The sequence below is a fragment of the Phaseolus vulgaris genome, chromosome 2, assembly GCF_000499845.2.
Source record: "Phaseolus vulgaris cultivar G19833 chromosome 2, P. vulgaris v2.0, whole genome shotgun sequence".
Classification (NCBI taxonomy): Eukaryota; Viridiplantae; Streptophyta; class Magnoliopsida; order Fabales; family Fabaceae; genus Phaseolus; species Phaseolus vulgaris.
The window spans coordinates 49,534,608-49,554,555 of NC_023758.2; the positions used below are offsets into that span (position 1 = coordinate 49,534,608).

The 19,948-nt window shown below is 35.7% G+C and overlaps 3 protein-coding genes across 3 annotated transcripts; 1 reads left to right on the forward strand and 2 right to left on the reverse strand.

Annotated features, from left to right (window-relative positions):
* Nucleotides 1-2,943: 2,943 nt before the first annotated feature.
* LOC137809844 (nudix hydrolase 18, mitochondrial-like) lies at nucleotides 2,944-4,227 on the reverse strand. Its single transcript, XM_068610911.1, has 5 exons — nucleotides 4,016-4,227; nucleotides 3,782-3,881; nucleotides 3,627-3,710; nucleotides 3,404-3,532; nucleotides 2,944-3,320 (listed from the first exon to the last, which is right to left on the reverse strand). Exons 1-5 carry the CDS (start codon nucleotides 4,189-4,191, stop codon nucleotides 3,156-3,158), a joined length of 654 nt encoding a protein of 217 aa, XP_068467012.1. The 5' UTR covers nucleotides 4,192-4,227; the 3' UTR covers nucleotides 2,944-3,155.
* A 1,854-nt stretch (nucleotides 4,228-6,081) lies between these two features.
* Nucleotides 6,082-16,582, forward strand: LOC137809562 (NF-X1-type zinc finger protein NFXL1). The gene is made up of 12 exons (XM_068610665.1): nucleotides 6,082-6,209; nucleotides 6,412-9,677; nucleotides 11,926-12,010; nucleotides 12,367-12,595; nucleotides 12,671-12,913; nucleotides 13,203-13,259; nucleotides 13,353-13,403; nucleotides 13,701-13,961; nucleotides 14,095-14,147; nucleotides 14,238-14,355; nucleotides 14,438-14,692; nucleotides 15,196-16,582. Exons 2-12 carry the CDS (start codon nucleotides 6,442-6,444, stop codon nucleotides 16,266-16,268), a joined length of 5,661 nt encoding a protein of 1,886 aa, XP_068466766.1. The 5' UTR covers nucleotides 6,082-6,209; nucleotides 6,412-6,441; the 3' UTR covers nucleotides 16,269-16,582.
* A 957-nt stretch (nucleotides 16,583-17,539) lies between these two features.
* LOC137813061 (U-box domain-containing protein 21-like) lies at nucleotides 17,540-19,364 on the reverse strand. The gene has a single exon (XM_068615357.1). It carries the CDS (start codon nucleotides 19,052-19,054, stop codon nucleotides 17,720-17,722), a length of 1,335 nt encoding a protein of 444 aa, XP_068471458.1. The 5' UTR covers nucleotides 19,055-19,364; the 3' UTR covers nucleotides 17,540-17,719.
* Between the last annotated feature and the right edge of the window lie 584 nt (nucleotides 19,365-19,948).

The window sequence follows — 19,948 nt, forward strand, 5'->3', positions numbered from 1 at the left end:
TATTTAATGGAAAATTGGTTTTAAAATTAAACTAAAATAACATTTTTTTTTTGGTATAACAGAGTTGCTTTTCTTAATAATCCAGACTACACGCTCTACTGTGAGTAAAAAAAAAACTTTTACTCAGCAGAACACATAGGATTCTTGAATAGTAGTTCACTTTTTTACTTCTAAAAGTAGTGCAATGATATTTGATTAATTGAAAATAGAAAAAATGATGAAAAGTTAAGGTGTGGGCCATATCTTAATCTTCTCCACATCTTCATTGCATTTTAAACTCAGATGACAGCCTCTACATTTTCAGATTTTTCTTATTATAAGAGACAAAGTAATAAAATACTAAAAATCCCTAAAAAATACTGCAACTTGTGCTTAAAAAAATCAGAATTGGTGATGGCTCCTAATCATTGCATCACATGACAAAGTCTTATTATAACTTTGTGTTAAGATGTGGTTCTCAAAAACATTTCACCAAAGTGAAATAGTGTTAATGTTTATTTTATTTTTAAAAAAATTATTTATTTTTTATAAAAATAGGAGAGCGGTAATTATGAAGATTGATGGTATATATAGGATTGTAATTAATTTGAGAATATAGTTCAAAACAAGACCAGATATAAGAAAAAAGAAAAAAGACTATCATATATAAGAAAAAGAAGATGATTGGATAAAGGGGAACAAACAAGAGACCACTATAATTGAGACAAGAAGAACAACAACACAACAAATGAAGTATTTTCAACTCGTATTTTACACTATACTCATTATATTTTATGTTATTACTGAACGTCGGAATATCTTCTCAAATGGAACCTCGAATCCATAAAATTTACAAGGATAACCATCTCAAAATTTAACCGAACTCAAATATTTTCATTTACTGCTTTTATTTTTATGAATAAAATTGTGATGTTATTATTAAAGAATGAGAAGCAATGCAAGCAAGTTTAGCAAATTGCATATTGGAAAGGGAGTAATAATTATTGGGTCCTGCAACCACCTTCATTTGTTTATTCATGTTGCCTTTCTAGCTGGATAACATATAAAATCTTTGGGTTGCCTTCAAATGCTTATGCAGAATTGAATGCAGGACTCAAATATATTATTACATGATGCAGTATTCAACCTGAGGCTGGAGTAGTAAACATGCATGTACTAACACCCCAAATCACTCCAGGTTGTACAAAGATTCTCCAACCAACCTTAACTTTCGATGATGCTAACACTCTGCAAGACATTTATTTTTAGGTACATAAAGAAAGCATATGTGTTTGGTCACAATAAAGTTCAGTAAATCAAAGTGTACAAAAAAACAGCTTTTGATGACACGGATGAACAAGGACAGCGAATTACAATGAAGAAAAGACTCACATATGAAAAGGTTTTATATAAAGCTACTTGTTCCATATAAGGGATAATTAAAGTAACTTTTTTTTTCTGCTAAAGAAGAATTTTTCGAAAGAGCCGAATTCAGTTAAAACAATTTAAATGTGCATAGATATGACCATTCTTTGAACTTTAGTAAAAGCAAATCTTAGACAACTATTTCCAGACACACGTATTTCCCTCTTCCAATCAACAGCCAGAAAGAAACTACGCATGAAAGATCTTTCTGAGGTGTGTCATCCTATTCACATTTAAATATTAACTTCAAGAACTTCCCCATCCAACAGAATTGTAAATTAAACAAAAAATTTATCAAACATTTCTTGAAAGAGATTGATAGATCCATCCTGAGTTATATTTTTATAATATGAGATCTCTGTCAGTAAATTTCTTCAAAACCCCTTTTTGGGAATAGAACAAGAACACAAATAAATTTAATTTCTCTATTTCTACAAATCAATTTATACATTAATTAATTTTAACTTTTGTTATACCTTGAGTTTTCAGTGGTATTCCTTCTATACATGGTGCATCAAGTGAAAGATTACAGAACTGCTATGTCTCAGGTTAATGTGAGAACATCAGAAAAATTCCAATGATAATCAAAATAGAAAATAAACCATCTTTACACAACACCAACTATCATTAAGTTGTCATCCTGTTTTTGCTCTACTTGGCCTATTAAGATCCATTCATCAAAATACTCGGATCAAAGTAAGTAAAGAAGAAAACATAAGATTCTCTTTGTGAAATGAGAGAGTTGAAGAATATGTTTACCTATTCATCTGATACATTCTCTGAAGTTTATGTCTATAAACTATAAAATATAGTTTTCCTTCACAGACTGCGACTTAAGTTTCAGAGGGTTTCATTAAAACCATGAATGTTGAACATTATCATCTATATACAGTGAACACGTAACAGTAATTATAGATCAAAATTTTCAACTGATGTTGAATGTATCTTATTTTTGAAGAATTTCATTGTCTTAGAAACACATTCAAATAGGTAGAATAATCGAAGGTCACTAAATCATATTTATAAAAGAAAGCCACAAATCTTTAGTATATAAAGAAATCGTGTGAAGGGAAGATAGAAAAAGTGTGATGGTCTTGTATCAGGAGAAGTTTCTCAAATCTCTCCAAAAGAAATTCTGATGTATTATGACAAAATGAAATATCTTTTAGAAGGTCAGCAGACATAAACAAAAATTGTTTGAACCACACCATTCTTATCCAGGAAGATTTTTTTTAACAAATACTACATTTTTTTTCCACTTTTTGTACCAAATAAAGTAATAAAGTGTATATATTACAATTATTTAAAAGTTTGACCTTGATGTTGTCGTATTTATAACAGGGGAGGATTATTTAATTTGTTTCCCATGATTGAATTATAGTAAAAGAATAGAGATGAATGGTAACTGAGAAATTTAATAGAAAGAATGTGAAAAGAATGTGAATACTTGAGATAATTTTATTAAAAGTGGCATTAATTGTTTCTAAACAAGAGTAAAGGACCTCAACTCCAGAGCATTTTAAGTAATAAGAACAAGAGTGTTCTTAGCCTAGTCTATGATTATGTTCCTTTCTTTCTCATGTCTCTTCTGATATATGTATAAAGGTATCTAACCTTATTACGAGTCTCCTTCACCAATTGTCCGAAAACCCTTACTTCTCATTAACATGGTATAAATGTCTTTAAATATTATTTTCGGAGGCTACAAAAATAAATAAAATTTGTACATCTAGGAGGCTCTGGAGGACATTCTAGAAATTTCTTTCAGTATCTACCATCAATCTCTCGATGATTGTTATTCCTTCTGTTGTGTCTCTCTGCAAACTCCACAATTGGGGTTGTCTACTCACCAACACATCCAAAGCCTCCTTCATCCAAGGATGTGGACACACTTGTTTTGCTTCAGCAACTGTCATCTGCACCATGATGCAAAATTGGTTTGGAGCACACAAACCAAACCAAACCAAAACAAAACAAAGATTAAAGATTATTGACATACCCATGTTCGTTTTCGAAAGTTCTTCTCTGGCCAATTCTCTAATTGTTTCTGCACAAGCAAAGGAAACATATATCCCTCACGTAAGGTGTCTTCGCTTTTGCTTTTGTAAAACCATTTACCCAATTTATTCTGCAACAAAACAAGTAGGAGGGTAAGGTTCAAAGGTGCAATTAATGTTTGGCAAATTGTAACAAAAAGTAAAAGGAAAATTGCAGATTCTAACTTCCACGTTTCCAACGACTCCAGCTTCCTCTATGCTCTCCCTTACAGCAGCCTGTTCCATGGATTCGTCGTTCTCCCAACCTCCCTGAATCCAAACACATGTCACATTCTAAATTTCACCATTCTAAATTCCATGTAATTAAACACAATAAACACCTTGGGGAACTGCATTCCATTGCCCTTCTGCGCACTGATCACCAGAACCTCCAATTCATTATCTTGGCTTCCCTTTCTCGTGTATCTGTACGGAATGCATCTGTTCATTTTCAAAATTAATGCTCCCCCATTAGTAAAAATCTTAACTTTCAGGCCTTCCAGAAGACCCAATTGAAAAAGAAGATTGAATTTGAGAAGTTGGTGATAAAGATGCAACGGAATGGAGAGACAGACCCGACAACTTGGCGGCGGCCAAGGTGGTAGCGCTGCAGCTCCCTGCCGGTGCGGGAGACGAGGCAGATCATGTGGTCGGGAATGAAATGTGCAGAAGCATTCTTGGAATAAAGAAAGAGCAATGGTAGATTCCTTGAAAAGAAGAGACCCATGACAAACAAAGAAGCCAAAATCATGGACTAACAAAGTGAAAAGATGAGTATGGGATTATATATGCATGCAGAATGTGACGTAAATACCTCCCCTTCCTTCTGTCACTGCACCTAAATTTATAATCACTTTTTCTTAAATCTTTTTATACTCAATTTTCAATTTTAGAAAACGCATTTTCGCATTTTCTTTTCCATCTTCATTTCTACTTTTAGAAAATTATAACTATTCTGTTTCGTTTAACTATTTTTTTTATCAGCAATTTGTAAGGATACAAAAAGGAACGTTGTGAAGAAGAATTAAGAAATTTTAGATCATTATCAAGATTAAACTTGAGATGAGGTGTCTTTCTAAAATATATAACAAGATGATTTGCTTGAAGGATTTCAAGATGTGAAAACTGTTGTAAATTTTGAGTATTACAAAAGATATATAGTATCATATTGCCTAAATTACATAAATTCAAGTGATTTATATATGGACTTCTTTAGGTTAGAAAAGTGGGTAGCAAAGTGTTGGACCTTGCTTGCATGAAGTTGTGGGCTTCATTTGGGTTTTTTTGCATGCTTCAATTCAAATATGAATGTTTCTTCCTGCACCCTATCAAAACGCTTCATGCAATCCATTAATTTCCAAAAAGACTATTTTACTTTAGGCTTCTTCTTCCTCCACACCACAATTTTCTAAATCCCGAAACTGACCTTAATCTTTTATTTGAAAAAGGACACCGTGATTATCGGAAATAGGGATCTGGGAGTGTGTTACGGATTCATCAATCTGGAACTGAATATTTTTTTTCTGGGTGAGAGGGTTTTCCGGAAGCAATTTTTGCATAAATTATTGATTTCTGGATTGCTGAATCCATAAGCCTAATTCTGTTACGGATTCATGGATTTGGAATGCTTTTTTTTGAATTATGGATTTTTGAATCCGAAATACATATTTTTGTTATGGATTGGTGGATCCGGAATACTTTTTTTGAATGATGGATTTTTGAATGTGAAATTTATATTTTGAATTACGGATTGGTGAATCCGAAATTTTACTGAAAGTGCCAATCCGATATTTTTCTGGATTCCATAATTCATAATGCAAAAAAATAAATACAATTCAAGTGCATTTTAGGGTTTTTAAAAAATAATTGGGACAATTTAGTCTTTGCATAACATTGTAGGGGTGCAGGAAGAAAAATGTAGGAATGCAGGAAGAAACTGCCTTTACTTTTTTTTAAATGATTTTTGGATTATCTTTTCCAGAAGTTATGGAACACCCTTTCAGAAATTCATGAATATATTCTAAAAAATGTCTTACGAAAACAAACAAAATTTCCAAAAAGGAATTTTGGAAATGATATCATATATTATAGAGAAATATGTCCTTAGTAAGCAAGGATAATATTAGGACTTGAACAAAGAAAGAAAAGGGTATGTTGATACAAAAGATAAAATACTTAAGGAACCATCAACCGTTGACTTTTCTTTCCCCACATCTTATTTTGACTCATTTCTAGATCAGACCTTAAACACGTAGTCGCCAAGGAAGAAAAAAGAATGAATGGTTAATAAAATGAAATAAAAATGAATAAATAAATGTATATCATGGACTTAATAATCTATTATTTAATTATATTATATGGTGTGAAGAGAGGCTCTATTATTTAATTATATTATACCATAGTTTATTTGAACACGTGGGTGCACTAGAATTTGTAGCATAATTAATATTCTTTAAAATTGTGTTTTTTTTATATTAAAATAAAATTATTTTTGATCCCTGTAACTTTATAATGAAGTGATTTTGTTAAAATGTTAATATAAATGTAAATTAATAAAAAAGTGTGAAAAGAAAGAATAATTAAAAAAAGAAAAAATAGTGGGAGGAGAGTGAGATAAGGAGCAGCGCGTTTTGCTTGAGGTGCAAGGATTTTGCAGGAGGAAGAAGCCTATATAAACGCTTCTCCTTTGACCTATTTTTATTTTCATTATTATTCTCCAAACGACAAACACACAACACACAACGCAACTTCAACATCTTTGCCTTTCAGGTTTCACTTTCTCTCAATACTCTTTTTCTTTTTTCTATTCATTTTTCTATTCAGCTTCTTTCACTTTGGCATCTCAAATCCCTTACTTTAGTTGGGACTTAGAATTCATGGTTGTTATTCATACTCATTAGGGTTCATCTTATTAGGGTTTCTCATTTCTTATCTTATTTCGATTCTTATGAACTCGGTTTCCACGTGACAGTTGGAGAGCTATCCATTAGAGTCTCGCAGGATGAGCTCGCAAGAGCGAAGCCAGCGGTCTAGGGTTCCTCGTCAGGAATGGATTCGTCGAGGATCCAACGATCAGAATCAGAATCAGAATCTGAATCAGAATCAGAATGCTGCCGCTGCTTCTGGTTCCTCCAATACAACAAATCGCCATAGGAGGAGCGCTCCTATTCCTAGTCACAATCCCAATCCCAATCCTGTTCCTAATCCGAAGAGTAATGTGCAGAAGAGATTCAATTTGAGGGACTCTAATTTGCCTCAGCTGCTGCAAGAGATCCAGGACAAGCTCGTGAAAGGTGCTGTCGAGTGCATGATTTGCTGTGACATGGTGCGGAGGTCTGCTCCAATCTGGTCTTGCTCCAGTTGTTTTTCCATCTTTCACCTCAATTGTATAAAGAAGTGGGCGCGTGCACCCACTTCTGTGGATGTGTCTGTCGACAAGAATCAGCGGTTCAATTGGCGGTGCCCTGGTTGTCAATCTGTGCAGCTCTCATCATCCAAGGAGATTCGGTATGTTTGCTTCTGTGGGAAGAGGCCTGACCCCCCCTCCGATTTGTATCTCTTGCCACATTCCTGTGGAGAACCATGTGCCAAACCTCTTGAAAGGGAGATTGGCGGGGATAAGGAGGTTCTTTGTCCTCATGTTTGTGTCTTGCAGTGCCATCCCGGTCCTTGCCCTCCTTGCAAAGCGTTTGCCCCTCCACGTTTGTGTCCTTGCGGGAAGAAAAATATCACCACCCGTTGCTCTGACCGCCAGTCTGTTCTTACCTGTGGCCAGCGCTGTGAAAAGCTTCTTGAATGTGGGCGTCATCGGTGTGAGCAAATCTGTCATCTGGGACCTTGTGATCCTTGTAAGATTCCAGTCAACGCCTCTTGCTTTTGCAGTAAAAGGACGGAGTCCATTCTTTGTGGGGACATGGCTCTGAAAGGTGAAATCAAAACCGAAGGTGGAGTTTTCTCTTGTGGTTCAACCTGTGGGAAGAAACTTGGTTGCGGTAATCATATTTGTATCGAGACTTGTCATCCCGACAGCTGTGGGGAGTGTGGATTATTACCATCCCATATTAAGACATGCTGTTGCGGGAAAACTAAATTGAAGCAGGAACGGCAGAGTTGTTTAGACCCTATACCTACCTGTTCACAAGTATGTGGGAAGACCCTTCCTTGCGGGATTCATCGGTGTGAAGAGGCATGCCACGCTGGGGATTGTTCTCCTTGTTTGGTTCTAGTCTCCCAGAAATGTCGATGTGGCTCTACTTCCCGAACCGTGGAGTGCTGTAAGACAAAAGTGGATGCTGTGAAATTTACTTGTGAAAAGCCTTGTGGGCAGAAAAAGAATTGTGGAAGGCATAGATGCAGTGAACGATGTTGTCCACTTTCTAATCCAAATAATGTTCAAATTGCGGATTGGGATCCTCACTTCTGTTCATTGCCATGTGGAAAGAAGCTAAGGTGTGGGCAGCATGCATGTGAATCCCTATGCCACAGTGGTCATTGTCCACCTTGTCTTGAAACTATATTTACTGATTTGACATGTGCTTGTGGCAAGACTTCAATCCCTCCTCCATTGCCTTGTGGCACACCTCCTCCCTCGTGTCAGCTTCCATGTTCTGTTCCTCAGCCTTGTTTACATCCAGCGTCTCACAGCTGCCATTTTGGAGATTGCCCTCCTTGTTCGGTGCCTGTAGCAAAAGAATGTATTGGTGGGCATGTAATTCTTCGGAACATACCTTGTGGTTCAAAGGATATTAGATGCAATAAACTCTGTGGGAAGACCAGACAGTGCGGTTTACACGCATGTGGCAGAACATGTCACCTTCCACCTTGTGATAATCCATCTGCAGTGCCTGGTACCCGTGCCTCTTGTGGGCAAACATGTGGTGCTCCAAGAAGAGACTGCCGGCATACATGTACAGCTCCTTGTCACCCTTCAACTCCTTGTCCAGATACAAGATGCGAATTCCCTGTCACAATTGCATGTTCTTGTGGCCGAATTACAGCGACTGTTCCTTGTGATGCTGGTGGAAGCTGTGCTAATTATAATGCTGATGCTGTACATGAAGCTTCCATTATTCAAAAGTTGCCTGTGCTGCTTCAACCCGTTGCTGCAAATGGAAAGAAAGCTCCCCTTGGACAAAGAAAACTGATGTGTAATGATGACTGTGCTAAGTTAGAGCGTAAACGGGTTCTTGCTGATGCCTTTGAGATTACCGCTCCAAATCTGGATTCTCTCCATTTTGGTGACAATCCTGTTGCTTCTGAATTGCTTGCTGACATGTTGAGACGTGATCTTAAATGGGTTTTATCTGTCGAGGAGAGATGCAAGGTTTTGGTTCTTGGCAAGAACAGGGGAAATACACAAGGTCCAAAAATCCATGCTTTCTGTCCCATGTTAAAGGACAAAAGAGATGCAGTGAGGGTCATTGCTGAAAGATGGAAGCTTGCGGTGTATGTAGCTGGTCGTGAGCCAAAGCGTTTTGTACTTGTTCATGTTACCCCCAAATCAAGAGCTCCTGCTCGTGTGCTAGGGGTTAAGGGCACTACAACTGTAAATGCACCCATTCCTCCTGCATTTGATCCTTTAGTAGATATGGATCCTCGGCTTGTTGTCTCTTTTCTAGACTTGCCAAGGGAGGCAGATATCAGTGCATTGGTGTTGAGATTTGGTGGTGAGTGTGAACTTGTTTGGTTGAATGACAAAAATGCACTGGCTGTTTTTAATGATCCAGCCCGAGCTGCAACTGCACTGAGGAGGTTGGATCATGGTACTGTTTATCAGGGAGCCGTGGTCGTGATTGTTCAGAATGTTGGGGCATCGGCAGCATCTTCAGCTACCAATCCTTGGGGAGGATCTGGGACAACGAAAGGAGGAGGATCACTGGCAGCATTGAAGGGTAATCCGTGGAAAAAAGATGTTGTTCAAGAGCCAGGTTGGAAAGATTCTTGGGGCGATGAGGAGTGGGCTACTGGTTCTGCTAATGTCCATTTGCCTATTCAGAAGAAAGAAACCCTCATATCTGCGTCAGTAAACCCTTGGAGTGTCTTGAATCAAGAATCTTCTTCAAGTTCATCGACCGCAGCTGTTAAAAGTGATGTTTCTAGGGAACACTCAGAAAGTAGTTCTGTAACAAACTTGGAGCCTCATAATGGCGGTTCAAGTATAGGAGGACAGCATGCAGGAAACTTGCATACTTCAGAAGATTCTGAGGTAGTAGATGATTGGGAGAAGGCTTGTGAATAGTAAAGAGGAGACAGACAAGGGGTAAATCATTTTTTTTACTCTCAATTTTACATTTGTTGTTGAGAAGGAGGCAGATATTGTATCGTATCTCCTAGTCTCTTTTTTTTTGTTAGGCATGAGGTGGACATCGCCCTTCTTTTTGGGTTAATATTTTAATTTTCATATTGGAAAAAAAATGGAGAGTGGTGATGTATCAAGCGATTGAGAAAAAAAAAACTGCTTTAATGCCCTGAATAGGGTTGTAGTTCTTTTGCTGATCGGAAATTATTAATTCAATAGTAGCAAATTCTGTAAACACCGATGAAGGAATTGTTATCTTAGCAATTTTGTTGGTTATTAAGGTGTGTCGATTATTCTGTGGAAATTATGCATATATGACAATTTATAAGAGATGCCAAATTGTAGTTGTTTGTGAGAAAACGAACTACACCTACGCTCTTCCTCTCACCATTTTATGTTTTCAAATTTCAAATATTATTTGCCACAGTAATTTTAACTTGTATTCATCTATATTGTCAACATGCTCATGCTTAGTCTGTGTTTTGTGTTGTTTTTGGAGCTGAGTTATCTGAGACAGAGAGCCCGATTTAAAGAGTTGGAATGTGTTTGACGTAGAAACAGCTCAGTTTCTGAATTTTTTTTTAATTAAAACTACGAAGAAATAAGTGGCAACTAAATGTTGGTCTCGATAATGCATAGTGTTAATATTGTCATCAATGAGTTACAATGGCATTGGTTTATTTCTTAAATATATTATGCTCATCATACTTTTCTGAAATTGGACTTATGCTGGTATAACGTTCAACTCATCACAGGAATTCGTTAAGAACTTTTATAATTTTCAAGAAATTTAAATATATTGGATTTAAACAGTTTATTTTAAATTTATGAAATTTTAATTTTTAAATAAAGTGTTTCAAAAACCATCAAATATAAAAGTTATTTTAATATTAATAATTCAATGATATTTTTCAATTTGTGATTATTTATCAAAATTTGTTATGACTCTATTAATTAACAATAATTTTTTTCTTTATCAATATTAATTAATGTTATTTTAAGCTGATGTTTAATTATAATTATCTTGGCAATAAAGATAATGGCTGTTTTTTAAAAGTTTTGTCCTATTTTTTTTCTCAAATTGTTAGTTGAAATTTTTTCCTTCGGCTAAATACAAATTTGAGTAGAAGTTAGTTGAAAGGTTTTTTAATCAATACTATAAAAGAAATTCTAACCAATTCTGGACAAAAAATAATATGGTGACCTTGTTTAAAAATTAATTCTTGCAAACATCGATAAAAAAATCAGGAGAGATCTACACAAGAAAAAATATGCTTGATATCTGTTAAAAGATAAGATGAATATAAATATCTTTAACCTATATCAGTGGATAGATAATTGCAATAAAATTGAGAAATTTAGCATTTTGGTTTTGCAAATATTGGAGATGAATGGAGGCAACACATGTCCATTAATTGTTGGTATTTTCTGTAGCATTCACATGCTTTCAGCTTTCAACCATTCAACAATTGGAAACAGAAGAGAGGAAAATAAAAAAAGAAGGGACAGGAATAAGTTCTGTATCCTTACAGTAAGGGAAACCATGTGATATCATCATATTATTCTCAATCATTTAACATCAATCACGCCTCATAATTTTGAAAATCACACTGTGAGATACGAGATAGGAAGATTAAATAACACCATTTGACTCTAAATTCAACAGTATTTTACATCTACAAAACAGTTTTTTAATGGGTGCAAAGTGTAAAACTATGTACAAGTGTGTCTTTGAAGTGTTGGTGTGAGTATTATTTGACTCTTAATTCAACTAGTGTTGTGTGCTGAATTTGACTCCTGCATTATTTTACTGAATGCATGGACCAAAACTAGAACTTACACTGTGGCTGTGTGTGAATGGTAGAATTGAGGTGTCTATGTCACCCCAGCATTCCCTCCCTACTATCTGTAATAAAATAGTAAAATAATGCAAAGATGAAAGAGTTTTAGATGTGTATTGGAATCAACCAAATCACGAGATCAATAATACTAAGCCGTCTAAAAGTATTGGTAAGTGAAGATCACAATGTGAGATCATTTTCCTTTGCTGTTTAGGACACTGTAATGTAGGGTCCATAAAGACCATCATCCTAGACTCCTCCGTCTGTTTCCTTTCAACCATTGCCTAAACTTCTCTCCATTCATTCATTCATATATATTCCTGTCTTTTTCTTTCTTCTCATAACTTAGTTTTCCACTCACTTCCTACCTCATCTTTTGCCTACCTACTGTCTGCCTTGTAATGGATTCTCATCACTTTGATCAAGATAAGGTAAAATTCATTGCCCACCTTGCACAAATATTCTTGCATAGTTCTCTTGGTTCCAACCTAACACATGTCAATGTTTGCTTGCATTTGTGTCAACCAAATTCAGTTTCACTCACATATTCTATTTAGTGTCTTCTTGCTCATTAATTAAAAATCGTCTATGAATCCAGTTTTATGCTACCTGCATCAAGACTTTACTTGTTCATATATGTAGCTGTTTTATTTGAATCTTGTCTTGCTCTTTGTAAATTTATTACAGTTGAATCTTGGTTGTAGGGATGTTGAAAGGATCTAGTATATTATTATATATACCTTTTTTTTTCCTTCAATAATAATTTTTATGTCCATATATTGTTCAGAAGAAAACATGGAAGCAAACATTTCTGCTATCATTTCAAATTGTGGGAATAGTTTATGGTCAACTGAGCACTGCACCTTTATATGTATTTGGGACAATGCGAGGGATAGATCTTGCAGCAGATGAGGAAGTCGTTTATGAACTCTTCTCCTTTATTTTCTGGACGCTCACAATAATTTCCCTGGTGAAGTATTCCTCTATAGTGTTGAAAGCTGATGATGAAGGAGAGGGTAACTTTCTTATCTTCAGTGACTATATAACATGTTTATCTTTTAAGATTAAATGTTGGGAGAAAATTTGTGTAGGTGGCATTGTTGCTTTGTACTCACTGCTGTGTAGAAATGCAAAAGTTGGTCTACTCCCATGTGACAGAAGTGCAAACGAGGTTATGCTTTACGAGGAGAAAAGTTCTTCAAAGATCAAAGCCGATTCAAGAGCACGAAGGGCCATTGAGAAGCACAAGATCTGTCACTATTTACTATTGTTCTTAGCCCTCTTCGGTTCCTGCATGACCATTGGGGACGCAGTGCTCACTCCAGCCCTTTCAGGTATAATAAAATACAATTACCGCTTAATCACTATAGAAGTTGTTGGAGATCACACATCGATTAGAGAGATAAGGACATTTCACAGTATATATATGGGTGATAAACTGGTTTTATGAGGTTGACTTAGGCTTAAATCCACTTCTTTCATAGTATATATATGGTGCAAATCTCACCTCAATAGAAGTAATTAATTGCTGGTTCTTAATAGAAGTAATTGATTGTTGGTTGCATGTGCAAGATTCAATAATTACTTTTCACTGTATATATTAATATTATGGCTGTTAACCAGTGTACTCAGCTTCAACTGGAGTTCAGAGATCCTTGACAGACATATTGAAAAACATATGTAAGCCCTTGTAACTGATGCCAGCTAGAATTAAAGACCGTGGTTTTCTTTAATTGCCATAACGTTTTTTATTACCTTCTTATCTATAACCAGTTGCCTCTTCACAACATACTCAGGACTCCGTGTCAAACGCTCTAAAAACATGTAAGTTTATACACATGCTGTACACTTATCTAGCCTTTTCAAAAACCCCATTGATTAATTTGTATTCTTGAATAAACATTACTAAAAATCATTGAATTTTCATCTATTTATGATATGTGGATGTCTCGAAATGTCATTACTAAAAATCTTAAACATCTTAAAAATCATTACTAATAAACATAACTTGATGGATTTCTCGAATGTCAAGTTAATTCTGTTCAGAGTTGGATTTTCATCTGAAAAGTAATATCTCCTGCAACTATGTTGTTCACTTTGTGCTTCATTTATTTCATTCAGATGTACCTGTTCCCTCTGCGTGTGTTATATTGGTTGGCCTGTTCATGCTGCAACATTGCGGTACACGTAAAATTGGGATCATGTTTGGACCAATAATTACTGCTTGGCTGCTGTTTGTCGCTGCAGTGGGAACCTATAACATTTTCAAGTGGGATGTAAAAATTATCTATAAAATATCCCCAATCTACATATACAAATTCATCACAAAAATTGACATCCCCAGATGGAGATTGTTAGGGAGCGTCATTTTATGTGTAGCAGGTGCCCCTTTTTTTCTTTTTCCTTTCTCCAGAACTCTGCAAATGTTAACAAGTTATTAGTATTTGTAACTCTGATATTTTTCTTGTTAGAATTTACAGTTATTGGTTTGACAAGATGCTGTATTGTTTTGCAGGATCGGAGGCAATGTTTGCTGATCTAGGCCATTTCTCCAAGAAATCAATTAAGGTACAATACTAATTAACATTTTTTGTAATGAACATATATTAATTGAACACTGAAAAATATTACTAACTTGTGCATCATGTGTGATTGTAGATTACATTTATATGCTTGATCTATCCGCTTCTTCTTTTATGCTATGCTGGTCAGGCTGCATATATCTCCAAAAATTTAACTGCTCCTGATTTTAATCATCTTAGTCAATCAATGCCAGGTAAGTTGGTCGAGTATCTCTATTTGGATGAGATTTTCCTTCTGTGATTTCACTTTACTAAAGTGATGGTTGGTGATTCCAGATCGTTGCAAACACTTGTACATAGTATTATCCCTTCTCTCTTCAGCCGTGGGAAGCCAAGCTACCATAACTGCTTGTTTCTCCATCATTAACCAGTGCCTGGCATTGAATTGCTTTCCCAGAGTAAAAGTTATTCACACATCAAAAACTATAAACGGGCAGATTTACATCCCTGATGTCAACTGGTTATTGATGATTTTCAGCCTCACTGTCACAATTGGTTTCAGAGACATTGTCAAAATTGGCAATGCAACAGGTATGCCGTTGTTGTTTGTTGATGAAACACTAATACTAGAATAATATCTTGTCTCATTCTTCTAAAGAAAACAATTAGCTGGTAAACAGGGGAGACATAAAAAATATGATTTGTGAATGAGTTTGTGTTGATTTTAAGGAACAAAGGCAGTGGCTAGCAGAGAAGATGCAGAACTTATAAATGCTAACTTCAGTATGTAATTATCTTAATACAACTTGATTTAAATACATTCAGAAATAACCATGTTTAATGATTCTAGCCACTACACTACAGTGTTAGCTTAGCTGAAAAATAGGAAATAGCTAATCCACTAATGGCTAATGAAACAGAATAAATTTGACTTATTCAAACTGAAACAAATTTGAAAGCTTCCTAAAAATATGCAACATCCAAGGGCACATTCTCAACAGTTTTGTCTTTGTGACTAGTTAGATATACGAGTGCATGAAGTTCTATACTATCCAGTTACATTATTCATGATATGAGCTCACAATTTGTGACAGCTTTGGCTATTATATGTGGAATGCTTGTGACAACCAGTCTGATGTCGCTGATCATTGCTTTGTATTGGGAGAAGGATTTGATGGTGTCTGCGTGCTTTCTTGTATGTTTTGGGTTCCTAGAGGCTGCATATCTTTCTGCATGTCTGCTACAGTTCCACAAGGGATCGTGGTATCTGGTTGTCCTACTTGCAGTTTCCATGACAGTCATGCTTTCATGGCATTATGGAACCATGAAGAAGTACAAGTTTGATTTGCAAAACAAAGTATCAACCGAGTGGCTAATAGATATCAGTCCAGGCCTTGGAATTTCCCGAGTACCCGGCATTGGCTTCATTTACACCGACATAGTAGCAGGAATCCCAGCTTTCTTTTCACATTTCATTACAAATCTTCCTGCATTCCATCAAGTGTTGATCTTGGTATCATTCAAGTCTATACCTGTGCCTTACGTCTCAGAAAGTGAGAGGTACCTGATAGGTAGGATCGGCCCAAAGGATTACAAAATATATCGCTGCATTGTGAGAAGTGGATACTGTGATCACATAAGGGACACGGGTGATTTTGAGGAGAAGATTATTCGTTCTATAGGGGAATTCATATCCATTGAACAGAATGACATTGAGTCCATGGTGTGCCCAGATGAAAGAATGATCTTTGTTGGACATAGAAGGGTTGATGGAAATGGTTTAGTCCCTTTGGATGATTTAGACTCATCAAGCATGGGGCAAAGCCAGGTGAACAATGAATCTCAGATAAGTCCGGTAGATGAGTCGTTGGAGAGTAGCAGTGGTTGTAAAAAGAGAAAAAAGGTTCGGTTCATGTTGCCTCATAATAGTCCTAAAATGCAGGTATCTGTCAGGAAGGAGCTCTTGGACCTAATTGATGCCAGGGAGAGTGGCAGTGCCTATTTCTTGGGGCAGTCACATTTAGTGGTGCGTGATGGCTCAAACTTTCTCAAGAGATTCTTAATAATGGTCTATCGTTTCAGTGAAAAAAATTGTAGGGAACCTCCTGTGGCTCTTAAAATCCCTCATGCTGCTCTTGTAGAGGTTGGTGTGATATGTACTATATAGGTCCCAGTGTTCCACAAATTGTGCCAGTTTAATAGAGCCACCACAGAAGTCAGAAGTGGAGTTATTGAAAAGAGGAGGGAAAACAAAGTGTAAAATATTTCTTACTTGTTCTTAGTAGTAGATTGCAGACTATGCAAGATATTATATACACAATGGAAATGGAGATACTGTTGGAGTTTTGTACCAAAAACAATTATATAGTCGCAATACACAAACAGCTGTTTATCTGTAAAACTTAAAGTTGGCTTTGTCCTTCTAACAATTTACACAACCATAAATGTGAAATTTGAAGTCCTGAATGTTGAGTTTGAGAAGGCCAAGTTTCAAATTTGTATTATAGTCATTGTGATTTTGACAGCTAGAGCTAAAACTAGTTCTTATTGGAATTAAGACAGCATTATCAAAAACAGAAGATCACAACTGCCCAGAAAATAAATTAGTCGCATCTTTTAGTAGAGGAAGCGAGGGCGTTAAGATGTTATTCTACTTAATAATATATTTTGAATGAGAGATCTTTGATATCAATATATTGGTCATAGGTGACATAACATTGCTAGAATCAATAAATATATTTGAGATATTGTTTATTTTAGAATTTTTGAATTTTGTTATGGTTTTATCTTTAAAAAAATATTTTGATAGATAAGGAAGGAAAGTGTATTATTGACTTCCTGTGAGATTATATATTGACCAAGATAATGATATTATTATTTTGTGTGAGAAGAAGTTGGAAAAATTGTTTAGATAGACCTTATTAACAATGATGAGAAGGTATCTGTAGTGAGTGAAGCACAACTCCAAGTAATCATAGATGTTGTATAACAAAACATGTAATTTGGACTCAACTTCAAAGAAATGGAATTTATAAAAATTTACGACTAATTTGATTATAATTTCAAATTTTGTTTGAAAACTAAAAATTTTATATTTCATATTATCTTAAGTTTATATATCTTCTCTTTATATTTTGATTTTAACTGTGATGCCATCATTTTTTTGTTATTAGCCTACTTAATTTCGATTAACACTTCCACATATATACTAAAATATAAGTCATTTTATCACATTTTTATCATTGTACAATTTAATGAATAATATAAATATTCTTGACAATATATAATTCATATTTTGGATTGGCAAAATTTAGTTTTTGTTTAAAGTTATTAATAGTGTAATAATTCATAAAAGCCAGTACAAATTAAGTGACCTTTTCAAATTGAGAATTTGAAATTTAAAAAAATTGAATTGATTTACTTAGAAATGCAAATTAGTGAGGGAAGAAATGTTAAATGGATAATATACATTGAAAAACCAATTTCTTATACAAGTTACAATCTCAATACTATTCTTTTAATATTTTTCATATAATTTAATTATAAATTTATAGTTTATTATATATATTTATATTTAAACTCATCTTTTATACACAATTCTCTGTATCGTTTCCCATGTTAAATTGATGTTTTAAGGTTGTTGAAATCGGAATCGATGCATTTTTTAGCGGCGTCCCTGTAAGGATTTAGCAATTTGAGAAGTTGGGTTGCTTTCTCCTTCGTCTCATCAGCACAACCCACTTGCAATACCAGCAAAAGCTTCTGAAAGGCACCCACTTGCAGAGCCTCCACCACAACCATCTCTTCTCCAAATTTGCACAGCCTCCAAATGGCACAAACAGAGTGATCCGAGCCCAACGACGAAACTCGCAACAGCTTCTTCACCAGAAGAGGAATCGCCAACGCGTTGCCATAAGCCTTTTCTCTTCCTTCTTCACAAGCGCAGAGGGAGTCAAGAACACCCAGACCCTTCTCACAGAGGCTCCTTTCGGAGTCAACCAGAATGTCCAGCACCACACAAACCATGCCCAATTCAATAAACTTCAATCTCATTTTGTGGGTACAAGGAGAGGAGGACGAAACCAAATACCAAACCACCGCCAAGGAAGCTTTAACAATGGTGGGACTAAAGATTCTTGGGTTAAGAAATTGGAGCAAAAGTTGATGAATTCCTTCAATTTGCACCAAGGCCTCCAGGTGCTGATGATGACCAAAAGAAAGAAGGTGTTTGAGTGCGACGATTGAGTTCTCTTTCATGGAGAGATCCTGTCGTCTCAGAAAAGACACAATACAACGTAAAGAAGGTGGAGACCCCAAATGTTGGATGGCTTCTTCTTCCAATTGGGTTGAAAACATGGAGTTGAGAGCCGACAAGATCTGACGAAGCACGCTCACATCACCATTCCTCTCCACGGAGTCATTAGCATTGGCAAATGCATGAAAAGCGGAGGCTAATGCAGTGGGTGCTCCGTTATCCACCAAACAACGCATGTTTCTCTGGCTCTCTGCACCCAACCTCTGAATCTTGTGCACCGATTGAAGGCACGCGTCTTGGTCGAGACGCGAGGCCTTGGCATGCAGAAGGAGAAGAAGGTGGTGGACGTCGTTGGGGGTGATGGGTACTCTGGGGGTTGGGATTCTCTGAACGCCACAGCGTTGATTCTCCACGCACCAGTCTTGGATGATGATCCTGAGAGTGTGGTTGGGAATGAGGTCGAAGTTGGAGAGGAGGTGGTTGGTGAGGGGGCATGTGAAACGACCTTGGTCAAACCACGTTTCTATGGATTGTCGATCGTAGGTAATGCCAGTGCAGAGCGTGACGGGGTCTTTCATCAACTCGAGAGAAATTGGGCACTGGAAGTGGTTGGGAGTCACCACCTCCTCCTCCACCTTCTCTTCCTTCTTCTCCTTGTTCTTTTTCCCTCTTCTCAGTCTTCTCCAACCCACAACCATTTTGCTTTGCAGAGTGGAGAATTGAAGCTTGGCTTGTAGAATGAAGGTTAAGGTTTAGTGTTTGATGTTTGATGTTTGGTGTAAAATATAGAGCTAAGAGAAGAGTAGTTGGAGGTGAAAAGAAGAGAATTGGAGAAGGAAGATTCAAGAATTTGAATGTTGACCGTTGTCGAATGAAGAAGTTTGAACAGTACTGTAACCGTCAAAAAATACTAAGACTTCTATGTTTCCTACTCCCTCCCAACCAACCAACTAAAAAAAATCATATTTATAATCTCAATTTCTAATACTTTTACTTTATTATTTTATGACTAATATCATTACCTAAACTCCCAAAGTATTTTTTTGGAAACTTTGACGTGTAAATGGATGTTAATAATTTTAGCTACTGCTAATTTTGTTTCAAACATCCTCGTAAATATTTAAAACGAAGAATGAAAAAGTGATAAGTATGATACAAGAAACATGAAAAATGGTGCAATGAAGTGGAAAAAAAGAGAAGCCTGAACAATAATATTTATAAATAGGTAAAAAAAATATTAGTTTCCGCACGTGCTTCAATGGCATAGCATTGTCCATTATTTTCAATCATGTAGTCATAAATTTGATTATTTATTGTATATATATGACAAATATGTTTATTAAAATAAGTTTTCCTTTTAAATATATCTTACTATTTCGAGATATTACCTTTTAAGTTTCAGTTGATATTATACGCAATCCAAATTTACCACCCATTTTATACCACATTTAAATATAAATTTAAAAAAAATCATGAATTGTGTGAATCAAAATATAAGCAACTTTCACTTTCACCGTATTTAATGATTACAATTTCAAAATAGTATTTAATTAAACGTGCTTCTATTTTCAATTACTTTTTTAATTCGTAAT

Coding starts and splice junctions, on each gene's coding strand:
- LOC137809844 (XM_068610911.1), bottom strand. CDS start 4,191: ATGATTTTGGCTTCTTTGTTTGTCATGGGTCTCTTCTTTTCAAGGAAT. Junction 3,533..3,626: donor GAGTCGTTGGAAACGTGGAA/GTTAGAATCTGC, acceptor GTTTTGTTGCAG/AATAAATTGGGTAAATGGTT. Junction 3,321..3,403: donor ACTTTCGAAAACGAACATGG/GTATGTCAATAA, acceptor ATCATGGTGCAG/ATGACAGTTGCTGAAGCAAA.
- LOC137809562 (XM_068610665.1), top strand. CDS start 6,442: ATGAGCTCGCAAGAGCGAAGCCAGCGGTCTAGGGTTCCTCGTCAGGAA. Junction 9,678..11,925: donor TGGGAGAAGGCTTGTGAATA/GTAAAGAGGAGA, acceptor CTTCTCATAACT/TAGTTTTCCACTCACTTCCT. Junction 13,404..13,700: donor GTCAAACGCTCTAAAAACAT/GTAAGTTTATAC, acceptor TATTTCATTCAG/ATGTACCTGTTCCCTCTGCG.
- LOC137813061 (XM_068615357.1), bottom strand. CDS start 19,054: ATGGTTGTGGGTTGGAGAAGACTGAGAAGAGGGAAAAAGAACAAGGAG.